The sequence below is a fragment of the Caloenas nicobarica genome, chromosome Z, assembly GCF_036013445.1.
Source record: "Caloenas nicobarica isolate bCalNic1 chromosome Z, bCalNic1.hap1, whole genome shotgun sequence".
NCBI lineage: Eukaryota > Metazoa > Chordata > Aves > Columbiformes > Columbidae > Caloenas > Caloenas nicobarica.
The window spans coordinates 106,795,173-106,808,490 of record NC_088284.1 but is presented as its reverse complement, the minus strand read 5'-3'; the positions used below and the strand labels follow the sequence as shown (position 1 = coordinate 106,808,490).

General features: G+C 41.0%; 1 protein-coding gene across 13 annotated transcripts in view; it reads right to left on the bottom strand.

The window, feature by feature from the left end:
* The window catches only part of NFIA (nuclear factor I A), a 246,526-nt gene that overhangs the window by 49,168 nt on the left and 184,040 nt on the right, over positions 1-13,318 (bottom strand). For 5 of the 13 annotated variants that reach the window (XM_065657896.1, XM_065657898.1, XM_065657897.1 and 2 more), the window contains 2 exons: positions 9,532-9,618; positions 8,425-8,463 (listed from right to left, as the gene is read on the bottom strand). The exons of 6 other annotated variants lie outside the window; for them this stretch is intronic. In XM_065657896.1, the coding sequence (XP_065513968.1) occupies positions 8,425-8,463; positions 9,532-9,618 (126 nt within the window). The remainder of the gene's footprint in view (positions 1-8,424; positions 8,464-9,531; positions 9,619-13,318) is intronic. 2 more of the 13 variants (XM_065657900.1, XM_065657904.1) reach the window with 1 other exon arrangement.

Below are 13,318 nucleotides of genomic sequence, written 5' to 3'. Positions count from 1 at the left end.
GATAAGATGCAGCTTATTATTGCTACTGAAACCTACTCTGCTTTATTTTTAGAAATCTGTAATAGCTGGAGCATTTGGATTTTTACAGGCTTTTTATGAGTTCTGTCTTTCACTCACTGGTTTAGTAGATTATTGCAAATGGATCTTTTAAATGTGCTGCACGACTCAAGGCACAACTAGAGTACGAAGTTTTCTAAGTTCAAACTCTGCCTCTCCTTACTCTCTTGACTTCAAAGGTATTTGAAAGTAATATATTTAAGTGGTTCACTTTTGCTTTCAAATTTTTTTTTAAAGGGTGAATGGTATTTGTGTCTTGATATTAGAAGCCACGCTGGAATTATTTCAGCGTTGTTACTATGCCCTTGAACTATATCAAAGGCTTCCAATGAAAATCAGAGTTAAGTTGCCACTGGGTGAAACCTCCCCCGGGGACAGGCAGAAATGCTGTAATGCTAATATGACCGGTTTGTTACACCCTGTAAGAATAACTCCTGTTGATATTATATCATGCCCGTGGCACCACAGAAATTAGCAGAATAAATATATTGCAATAGGCTCTTAAAATCCCAGCCTCTTCTGCATATGTCTTATGCTTGGATAAAAGAATATTACAGCATATAGATGAAGAATATGTATGTGTGTCTGTATTCTCTATATTTTTACAGTTCTAGAGGCATGTGAGTATTCTGATTATCTGCACATACTCTGAAAACACATAATTTTCAGTACATACAGTACATCAGACATTTTGCATATCCATAGGGATATAGCAAAACAAAGGTGCAGAATAGTTGAGGTTTCAGGTGCAAGAGCAAAGTATCAGATAATGTGGAAGCTGAACTTCCACTAGCAAAGTCATTCAACCTTATTTCCAGCTCTATAGTTTATAGAATTTAATTGTTAAAAAGGAAAGAGAGAGGCCTGGACAACATTATCTCTGGACGATATTATTAACTTTATATTTAATAACACTAGTTTTATAGTCCCTGGGATGTTGATTGCAATATGCAGGAGCCTTCTTGTACTTTATACGCTGCGCTGCTGGGGTCTTAATGGTTTCAGTGAGGTTTTGCAGTTTCTATTTCAGAAAGTTAAATAAAGTAAGGGAACGGTTAGAGTTCCAGTGCTGTACTTGCAGCTTTCTGTCCTGAAACTGTTTGCTATGAGGTTTTGCTGCTGTGGTGGCTTTTTCCTCATAGCAAGAATGGTTGCAGACTTAATCTTTCAAAAATAAAAGTTTAGAACGGACAGACTATTGTGCGAGAAAAATACTGGGTTGGGGGTTTTTCATATTGGTCTTAAAGACTTTGGAGTAGGGACAAAAGCAAAAGGAATTAGTTTGGTTTGGAGGCAAGAAAGACTGAACTAAGGTATTTCAATGAAATATTCCAATGCAGCCTGCTGAATTTCTGCTCAAATCACAAGTTGGGATGTCACTCACTGCTCTGAATTGTCCGTATTCTGGACTAGGACACTCAAAACCAGTAATGGTGCTGTTGACCCAGACTTCCTTACGATGGAGGAACTGGGGATGGAAACACCAAGTAAGCGTCCACCCCAGCCCTAAACACAACGCCAAGGGTCGGTGACAATATTTGTGCTTGGGGAGGGGTAGAGGAGGTGGCTGCTGGCAGCACGGCCGTGGGTACAGCTGCTCCGTGCTGGGCTGTGGACGGTTTGTCACCCGCGGAAGGTTTTAACGTAGCAGGTTCCGTCCTTCTAAGTGCAACACATCACGGCCAGAAGTGACTGTTTACGCACAGGGATTATCGCAGTAAAATAGGCTTTTGAGCTGCTCTAACTGTACGGTCGAGCAGCACTCTGGCGTGGAGACACAAGGTCCACGAGCAGAGATCCAGGAGGGGACAAGAGGGGACAGGAGGGGACAGGAGGGGACAGGAGGACCTGTGTCCTGGGCAAGCCACGGAGGTCATGGAAGGAGCAAGATCTCCAAGTCTATGCACCGTACGGCTCAGCTGGCTCATGAGCTCCCTGCTGTTCCCCATACCCTTATCAGGGTTATGGGAAAGACTATGAAGCTTCCGAGAAAGTGAACAAGCTCTTCTTTTAGCCCTGTGCTAAAGGAGGTGGAAGGGGCAGAGAGAACAGTGGAATTAAACAGGGATTTAAAGCTGTAGCAAGTCCAGGTGATGCTGTCCCAACACCGGAACCTGAGGAGCTACAGCAAAGCTGATGAGTGACCTTGGACCGTGACAATGCCGTGCAGTGTCACCTTCATCCGGGGAGGGACCTTATAAGGTTTTCATGTGAAAACAGAGATTTTAAGGTAACGCTACATTGTAAAATTGAGTAGAAAGACAAATCGAAGCACCGATAATCAGTTCCCACTTTTGTTATATTTGTTTGTCATCATTGTTCTGATTGCCATTATTATCACTACTTTATTTATTTGTTTGTTTATTTATTTATTTATTTGATTTCAGGGTATTCTGAAATGTATTTGTTTGGAACGGTCCAACTCTACCATGTTTTCATTTGTGGTTTGTAATGACACATTTTATTTTGAGCGATCATATCCATCAGATCTCAAGAAAAAAAATGGCTGCTTCCTAGTTCAGAAGAATCTGCAAACAGGAGCTTAATTACATCACTTAATATTGACCAAGAGAAAGAATTAAGATGAGCTTGCCAGCTCATTTCCAAAGCATGTTTTGTCCTTTAAGAGGGGAGGGTATGACAGAAAGTTAGGCAGTGCAAAGCAATTAGCATCATTCACGTTTTATGTTGCGCTAGCATGGTGCTCTAGCAGCAAAATTCAAACATTCTTTGAATGGGTTAATAAAAGAAGAAATACAGTCGGCATGCAAGAAAAAGGTTTCCAAGAACAAGCCAAAATATGTCCCATTCTTCTAAATTTAACAGAGCCATGTCACATTATCCTTGAGACTGCCAGGAATGTCAATTTTTTTGCAATTTTAAAAAAATATCTCATTTAGCACCATATGTTTGGTTAATGTGCCTGATATATCCTGCGTATTCTTTAGTCCATCCATTTCTAATACTCATTTTCTTTTTTTCCCCCCTTGCTAAGCCATATGTTACAATGCTGGTCATTCTATCGAAGCTCCTTTCGGGAGTTAAGAGCGAGGGAACTCGAGTTTAATCACCCAGAAAAATGCAAATCTGATACTACAAGTCGCAGTCTTAGCTAAGCAGTCTCAACACTTGAGTTAGCATCGTAGGTGCCCGGTGCCTACGAACATCAGGCCACCTATGAGATGGCACGGTGTATATTTACAACCTTGAGGAAAAGAACTAAGATAAATGACTAAATATGGAATTAGGTGGTTTTTAATTTTTGGCACCCACGTTGGAGACTCTTGGCTAGTTTTAAAGGTCGTCTGTTCCATACCTAGTGAGTTTTAACGCATTTAGTGGTCCCCAGGCCGCAGCTTCCCCTCCTGAGTTGTTCAGGGATGCAGGAAATTAAAAAGTTAAAACTGCGGCTACCCCGGGCAGAGCCCAGGGAGGATGCTGCCGCCTCGCACGGCTTTCCTCAGCATCGCTCCCGAGAGCTAAGGAATATTGGGGACCACTGCACTGAGGACCAGGTTTCAGGACCTCCCATGGCCCCAGCGAAGGGGCAGTGCCAGCCCGTGAGGACACCCCCGAGTCCTGACTCTCCTCTGTCTCCTCTCCGGTGCAGGGCAGCAACAAATTACAATATTCCCAGCCCGTCTCAGCTGCGCTGGCCGGTGAATCGGGAAAGGAGCCAAGGAACCTCCCCGTTCCCTGCCTCTTCCATCCATCTGCTCCGAGCGAGGGATAAACAAGAACAGCCAGAACATGACGGCTGGGTAACCCAGGTGGGGTTTTAAAGCATTTCGTACTATTCTGTGTATGGGACCGGTGTCCAAATCACGGTCACACCTGGCACTTCCAGGAAATGCAGATTTCGTAATTCAGGTCTGAGTCTCCTCTGAATGTTATTTAGAGTGCGAGAGAAGAAAATCGAACTTAGTCTATTTTCATCTTATGGCAGCTTTTAGCTACAGAATAAATGGAGAAGTTAATTGCTAAATAAAAAAGAAAATAGAGGGATTTGTGGCTTAAAACACAGATGGAAGTCTGAGTGGGTGTGTTATTTTAACTTACTGTACTTGTGCTCATGTGACTGTATATGTAAGCCAAACATATATGGTCTTAGCCTGCTCCCATTAACATGAATCCATGTTTTTCACTGGACACAGGGAACCAGATCAAAGACCATGATGGTGCTAAACGGAACAAGATGTGTACTTTCGTATTTTTTTCCAAAAGGAAATATTAATTTGACATTGGTTTTTCAGTTGAAAAGAATTTTAATTGCAGTACACAATAAGCAGAAAATTCAGACAACAATAATCTTGAAACTGTTAGCAGCATTATATTTCTATCAAGGAATTTGTGTGCCTTTTCAACATTAGAGCTTTCTGAATTTTCATTAATTTGGCATTTCCCTAAACACACGAGTTATTTCGTTCATTCCACATCATGCATCACACCCTTCTGCTCAATGCACAATGCAAGCGTCAATGGGATCCTTGTCCTTGAGAGACTCTGGTTACTGGAGCCATTGCATGGGTGGTGAAGTCCCGCAGTAAGACTTTCCGAAACTCTGCACTTCGCAAACCTCCAGCCCAAGTTTAATCAGTGAATGCCCAGGAATACTCCGTGTCTCCTCATCTTCTAAGGGGCACTGGAGCATTGTGATGGTTTTAATTCCTCTACCTCCTTTGTGTTTGTCAGTACTAGAAACGCGCCACATAAGAGTCTTCCTTGAGTACAGCTAAAGATCTTCAAATGTTCATGTGTGAGGCTGATACATATTTAAATGGACCAGAAAATGATGCGTGAGAATTGAATGTGCGAATCCTTCCCAGAACAAATAAATATCTACGAACCTATTTTCCATCCACCTATGCACATTACTGACAGAGATACCGAAATCAGGATTAACTTTGATGGAGTAAATAAAGTCACAGCAGTGCAAGAGAACAATTCCCATTCTCTCCAAATCTCTCTCTATATCTGTATCTATATCTGTACATCCATCCAATTTCACTTGATTAATTACTGACATTATTGTGACTGCATGCATCCTAAACAATAACTCCATCTCACATTAGCCACACTGGTAGACCAGCTAATATTGATCTCCAAAGACGACTTTTGGATAATTACCCCAACGTTCTCAGTAGCTTTCTGCCACTAGACTCTTGATGGAGATTTCATAACAAAAGCTATGAATGAAATATGGTTTGGACCTTCATTCTCAAGGGACACTATGAAAAGGAACCACGGAAGCTCAGATATTACCAGGTCAACCATGAACTCAACAACATGCAGAACAAATAGACGATGCAGAAAAACAAGTTGGCTGTGGAAGGAAAAACATGGGAAGAATTTTTCAAGGAATTTTCATCCTTCTGTGCAAATTATTCTAGCAATTTCACTGAAATCGGTATCAACAGAAATGCTGATCAGCTGCTTTTTTTCCTGGGGAATTCGCCATTTCGAGCTTCTTGAAATTTTGATGGCTAGACTACTGTCAATCGGAGTAAGTCTGTTCTACTTAGTGCTGAGCAAACTTTGTCATCAGCTGAGATATGATCACGCTAACTGCCATCCATCAGTTTACTCTATTAGTTGCTCCAGTATACACAAAATACAACGCAGATGGAAATTCGCTCATCCTAATGAAGTGCTCTTTAGTTTCTACGTTCTAAATGGATATTTGCTCCCCTGGTCGCATCCTGAGTTACCGTGATCACTGATTAACTACCTGCCAGCGAGAACCTCGCTTCACAAGGCTAAATCCAGCTTAATAAACAGCGATTTTACAGAATTAAAAAAAAAAACGAAAGCTCCCCCTCTATCCACTTATCAAACTCCTACATATGCATCACCAGCACACACAACCAGCTTCCTCAGAACTCGACATCTGACAGATCATCGGGAAAACAGAGCTAATCTATCCGTACCCATCAACATCGCATCAGAGGTGACTGCCAGATACTTAAGAAGCTATCCAAAAGAAATGTCACAACTCTTTTTCTTTTTTTTTTCAAGACACTACAAAAGAAATGTTCCAAATAAAATAAAGCAAATGCACGTACAAGTAAATGAGCCAAAGGACTTAATAAAAAGAGATTGATTAAAATGAGGACCAGAATGTTCAAAAGGGACTGAGAGAGGTGCCAAAGGCGCATTTAATGGATTCAATGGCTTTAGCTTTTAAATGCTTTTGGACTCCCCGGCAATTTTTAGCCAAAAATGATAATTCAAGTTAGAATCAAAATTCTGATGTCACTCAGGAAAAAGAAGGGTGAAATTTCTCCCTTTGCAAATGAGCGCTGCTCCACTTACAAGGGAGGAATATCAGTTTATACTGACGGAAAATCTTGCCTACAGAATTTGAAAACCGAACACTACGATATTCACCATTATTTTAAACCCTGCCCCATTAACATCTGCCTTAAATTGTCCGATGCAATGTTCCCGTAGAGTGTATTGCCTTATCTGTTTGTATCCGTATTTACAGCATCATCTGGATTGTTTGAGACCTCTTAGCTTAGCCTTCGTTCCTGCCTTGTCCCCCAAGTGGTTCTTTCAATAACTAATAAAGTAGTATTAAACATACTACCAATTTCTTCAAAATATAATTTCACGAGTTTTATATTTAGAAACTTTAATGAGAAGTGTAATAAACAGCAAGATAGCAGTTCAATTTTCCCTTTGATTTAATGTTACATTCTGTATAATTTTGCATTGTATAAATATCTATTGTAATAAGAATAAAAAAATTTTCTAATGACGTCTTTAGACATCTCGTAATTTAAAATTCATGACTACATTTGTTTCATTTCAAATGTTATTTGAGAGTTTTTCAGCATACTTGGCAGATGAGATACAGCAGCAGGGACAAACTGCAGCCATCCATAGGAGAATATACCTTTACGTGGGTGCTTTGGGGATGGAACATCTATAGCTCTAAGGCAAAAAATGCCATCATAAATTTGGATGGCATTTACAAAGCCCTCTAAAAAGTCTCTGCATATGATTACAGCTGAGGTATGGTATTTTTGCAAGGAAAAGACCCAGAATAGATTTATGTTTCAACCATATCTTCCCTTCCTGAGATGCATATGGATGCTAAATTGCAAGTGATACTAAAGGGAATTTTAGTAACTGAAGAGGATGGAGTCAAATTTTCTGTGTGTTTGTTGTTGTGGTTTGGTTTTTTTTTTTCCCCTGAAAAATCATTTGCTCATTATTTGCATGTCATCAAAAGATCATTGGCTCTCCAGGCTATATATAACAATGATGGCTGCTAAACGTCAAAGGCATGAAATGGAGATGGGTAAATATGCAGATTTTTTTGACCTGTGACCTCAGTTACTGCATGGTAATGTTTTTAAACGACTTTTATGATGACAAGACTAAGTTTGGTGTTAATATTGGTTTTGAAGACTTAATCGGTATACACTGCCACTGAACATATGTTTTAATTAATAAAAGAGCTGTGGTCAGGATTGAAAATAGCTCAGGTAATTTACCATGTACTGTAAAGTCACCTGATTTCTGCACAATTTGAGGTGGAGAGTTTATGCATTATTCCAACCAAAGGAAGAGTTGCAAACTGAATTCGTGTGCATCGGACCAAACTGAAATGGATTTATAATTTGACAGGTCAAGAGCGTACTCATGGAACTGTTATGTACTGCTATCCAGCGCTTCTTGGTGTTTTTACCATATGACTGCCCAGGTTTGACAGTCACAGGACTGAACAGTCATCTCGCTTCTTCGGAACACAAAAAATAATTTGTAGCTGACCCACAGCCGCTGTGCTCTTTTACTGGAAAGTGCCCATTTCCAGTTGTGCGCCGGCGAGCGCTGCTGGAACGGCGCCGGCAGCAGAGCCTCGAACTGCAGGTGGGATCAGATAGAGGTGAAATCAGCCTCATTTTTCTGCATTCTCAATGGCTTTAGGATTCTGGGAGGAACAAAGAATCCCCCTGGAACAAAAAAAAAAAAAAAGAAAAGAAAAGAAAAGAAAAGGTTCCACCGCGGAGCGCAGCGGTTTGGCTTTGGCATCGTTTCCAGAGGAGCCGTGTCGCCTGCAGGTCTGCGCGCGGGTTCTGCCCAACGCCCCTCTCATCGACCGGGCCATTTAAAACACGTCTGACAGAAAGGCAGAGGGAAAAAGTCCCTGCGAGTTTCGTGAAAACAGGCACGGGAAAGGCAGAGGTAACGAATCAGTGCTGTCGCTCTGGCCAAGTGCTCGGCACGAGCTCCGTCCTCACCAGACACCGGAGAACCCGCAGGAGAGGGACCCCCGGCACATCCCCCCCACAACCAACACAAAATGTCTAATGCACCGAGAACAAGAGCATTGGCATTTGTTTGAATAAGCACACCCACCATGTAGTGCTCCGCGGTGTTCGGGGTTTCTTAGATATCCTGATTTTATAAAAGAAAAGTAAAAGAAGAAAAAAGAAACAAGGTGAGAGAGAACACTATCATATTTTGTAGCAAGCAGGATACTGTGTGAAATCTTGGCCCAGTGAAGTGATAAAGGGGAAGCTTTCAGTTTGCTTAAGGGAAAACTTACGAGCAAATAGTAAAATTACCAAAATACCACATTGCAGAAAATGGGTGCGTTTGAGTTCAATTAAGCTGTAAAAAGGAAAATGGCACTTTAGCTTACAAAAATGAAGGGACGGAGGGAGCGATCAGAAGTAACTTTACAAGATTTGGATGCATGAGGATGCTGCTTCACTGGACCAAGAAAGCTACAGTATGGGACAGGATTTTTCTTTTATCAGACACTTTGCTAGATAGCTTTGTCGAACCTCAGAAACTGCTGCTCTGGCATTATGAAATAATCCTACATAACTCGATCTCATGAGCTTAGGAACACAGAAAAATAGCCATGCCAAATCAGATTACAGGGATCCACCTGGCCCAGCATCCTCTCTCTGACAGTGGTAACTAATGGATGCCTAGAACAGAGTACAAGCCCAGGGAAATAATTCTCCAAAATACTCTCCCAGCCTCCAATGATTTGTGATTCAAGGACTTCTAGGACAAAGTTGATATCATGGTATTGAAGATACTCGAATCCAAATGCACAGATTTACACCCCTCCCTCCTCCCCCCCACCCCCTTTTTTTTTTTGATTTCTACTCCCATGAGATTTCCACGAGTCACACAAACGAGGTTTCACAGTTTGGTGCTGGCAAGTCCAGTGTTCTTGCCACTAACTCTGAATGAGCTAACAGCTTTCGAGCCCAATGATGTTATGTGTATAAGAGCATCCAACACTTTTTCCTACGTAAAAAAGTGACATGTGTGCTGAGGTGCTCTAAGTGTATTTACTTTGGGAGATTTTATATATATATATATATATATATATATATATATTTTTTTTTTAAAGCAAAAATCTGGCTGTAAATTGATATTAACATTTTTCAGTATATGTGTAAAACACATGTTTCAGAAGAATAGAAGAGAGAAACTGTCACTCACTGGGAAGCTTTAGAGCTATCTGGCTCCCTGGGAAACTGCATGCAACTATTCTGGTGTCCAAGGGTTTGACCAGTGAGTTTCCTCTCCCTGCAAAGAATGAATGCAGAAGTAATAGAAAGTCTGAGGGGTGGGGGGAAGAATTTAGCAAATGGCTAAAGATACTCCTATTCTGCCCGCTCCAGCAGGTAAGAAGCAGGTGGTGGTGGTGGAAGAAACATCAGGACGTTCTGCTCTGATTACCTGGGGTCTGGCTGCGACTCCCTTTGCAGGCTCACCAGTGATGGAAACTGGGCGCACCGGGGTGGTGCAGCTTCATGAACGCTGCCACCGGTCCCGTAAAAAACCCGTATGCCTAGACAGGAGCGGCGACTTCTTAAGCATCGCGCTTATTTAACTATCCGCTTTCCAGGGGAGTTTTCCTGAAGTTTTAATTTTCTGATCGAATCGGCGTCTACGTGTGAAATTTTTACTCTGTTTATGAAAAGAATCAGTAAAAGTAGGGGTCTAAAAAAAAAAAAAAAGCTTTTCCTTTCAGTTTTGATTGGCATATTGACTTCCTAAGTCTGAAGGCAGAAGTGATATATTAGGGAGTCCCTATAACGTTACTTAAAGCAAAAATTAGAAAGTGATCGAAAAGTTTTATAGGGAAGAGCAGAAATATAATTTTAAGCCTCTTAAAATTGCCTGAACTGTGAAATCAAGTAATGAACACTAGAAAAGGATCTGTCAGCTGGAATCAAAGCTTAGACTAGTCAGCATTTTCTTTCTAAACCTTATTACAGCAAAGATTTTTCATCTCTGCACTCTGTTCATCCCAACAAATAAACCGACGTGACCTCCACCTGTTAGGCGGTGAATCCGCTGTCATCTCTGACTAAACCCTGTTCTTCCCCTTCAAAGCCCCCTGCGCCACGGAGAAGGTGGGAAGACACAGCTGTGCACTGATTCAAGTTCATACCAGTTCATAACCAGACAGCATTTCACAGCACAAATTACAAGCAACAGAGGAGGGAAGGGGAAAAAAAAAAAAAAAAAATGTAGTGCCAATGAATTCTGGAAGGGGGCAACATTTTTCATCCATTTAACAATGAGGTTTTCATAGAAAGAAGTTCTTTTTTGGTGTGATAGTATGAACTAGCATTTGAGGCAAGAAAACATTTTACTTATGCCATTAACAATGAACCTGTGCTAACACCGCATAGGAAGAACCGAAGAACATAATGGAAGCTATTTGTATTTCTTTTATATTTCATGAGTTGAACGTATTAACGGATTCAAAGAGGTTCAGCTCCAAATGTGTGTAGGTTTCTTGACTTAGAAACGAGTCACAATATATAATGTAACATTGCTAAATAAAAAAAAAATAATATTATGGAACACAGAACAGTAAGATATGTCATGAGGAAAACTGTACAGCTATAGCAGTCATTTCTTCAAATATATCATAATGACAAAACCATGTAAGAAGCTTTCTAATACAAAGGCATATCAGAAAAAGCCATTTCATATAAAGTTGGACTTCTCTGGGTGATTAATGCTACGTTCAACAAAGGAGACAGTGTCTGTCTAATTACATTAAATACTTATCTTCTAGGGATTGGCAGGGTGTTTCTGCTCAATGTCACTTTTCATGACAATGTAATGATAGATCCGTTTACTTACCAGTGCCATTAGCAAAAATTGTACTGTTTTCTCAACTGCCCTCATATCACGAAAATATTTGATTAACACACTGTAGCTTATCTAATACTCTAAGCAACATATTCTGCATAGTTTTCCCTCTATTAAAAGAACAAGATTACAGCTTGTAAAATTTTTATTGCACTCGCACAAAAATAAATGAATAATGTGTGATATAGTCCAAGTATCTTCCTAGTTCACGAAACAGGTTTATTTGATTTAAAATATTAACTCGTGCATAAAATATTAAGGGTTTTGGGGAAACAAGCAAACAGACAAAGTCAGTACTCTGAGGCGTTACTTCCCATCCAGTCTTTAGTTATTTTTCCCTTTTCATTTCTGCACATCTTTTGGAACTTTTAATATCTCCGATGAAAAAAAAAAGAAAAAAAAAGCTTTCATTCCTTTGCTGAAAAATAGAAATGGCCAACTCCCAAGCCTTTAAAATTCACCACATTGTGAACTGACTCTTCAGAGTCATGCTGCTGTGCCAACATATGACGAACAATAAACCTCTGGAAGAATGTACACAGCGAAGGCAGTTTATATAGTAACAAGATAATTTCATAAGCCTATATTGTATTGAAGAGAAAGGCTGTGATGTAACATTCTAGCAGTATATACCAGCTATCTGATATTTACTAACAAGGTTAAACCACTAGCTGTTAGTCTCAGCACTCTTCATAATTCACTTTTTAATGGATGGACAGGAAAAGTCCGCAGTGTACGGCACAGATCATTTTAGAAATGGGACAAGACAGCTCGCGGCAGCATCTGTTTCAAAACGCGCTCCATCCTTCCGTACGATCACATCAGAAGTCCATACTTAGCAACTACAATACTTCAAACCTACTCATAAACCCTTTGAGGGGTAGATTTCTAGCTCTAAGTAAACCGGCAACATTTGAAAACCAAAGAACCCTGAGGAGGAGGCGTCACCGTCGACTGGTCCCACTTTGGCGCATCGGTTCTCCTCTCCCGGTACCCGTGTCCGTGCGGGAGAACCCACGTGGGAACCTTCCTTCGGGGAGGAGTTAGGACACCAACCCCATTTTGTCACAAGAACGGACCAAAACAGACTCAGACGAGGCATAACTCGACACGGCGATGCAGAATTCACCAAAAAAAGGGTCTTCCAAAATCCCTCGCAAGTGACTCTTGCAGCGAGAGGATGACGCCGCCGCCAACTGCTACATATGACTCTCCAAATTAATAATGGATTTAGGATATTCATTCCCTGAGCTGCGAGGGCTTGGGGTGTGTCTGCAATTATCTCGATATAAGACTGACACACATTATCCTTCTATCAATGTCATCTCCCTTAGTAGCCAACAGATTATCAGCAGCTTTGTGATATTCCAGGTGTCAAAGAAGAATTAAAACCACAACAATCGCGCAAAACAAAAGGGACAAAAGACGGGATACGTGTTTCTGAGCCCTGCATATCAATTTAATATGTGCAGCTGACAATGATGCAAATGTCCTCGGGAGAGAGGCAGCGAGATCCGTGCCCAAACATCCACACGCCACCGTCAGCAAGATGGCAGGAACAGAAGCGGGAGGATTCCCAGCCCAGGACACATGCCCCAGCAGGCAAAGCAACCCAACGAAACAATCCTCTGGTTGGGGAGAATTTTGGAAGCACCTGATATGGAAAAGGGCCCTAAACAAGCCAGATGGTACTTTTAGCTGGCAGCAGAAAGGAGGAGACAGCCAAAAACATTACGGCATTACCCCAAGAGGCCAGCAAATCGATTTTTAACCGTTTTTTTGTTTTTTTTTTTTTTTTTAAAGTGACGCTATGAATATGAAAAATAATGTTTCCGTGCGTTTTTAAATCGCCGATTTTATGAATAATGCACTTAAGAAGGCAACAACTGGAAGAGATGAGAAGCCAATGGATTTTCACTTTCCCAGGGCGGTTGTGTATTTGACATCAGGTTTCTAATCAGTCACTGCCTCTGTTTACTCTGAATTAAGTGCCAGGGTTTTCCACATAACATTAAAGAGAAAAATCCTGCAAAAGTAGAGAAATAGCACTGTAAAATCACAACAGCATAATAGTTCACAGGACACGGGAGAAATGCTGTTTTTAAGACCGCTTTGC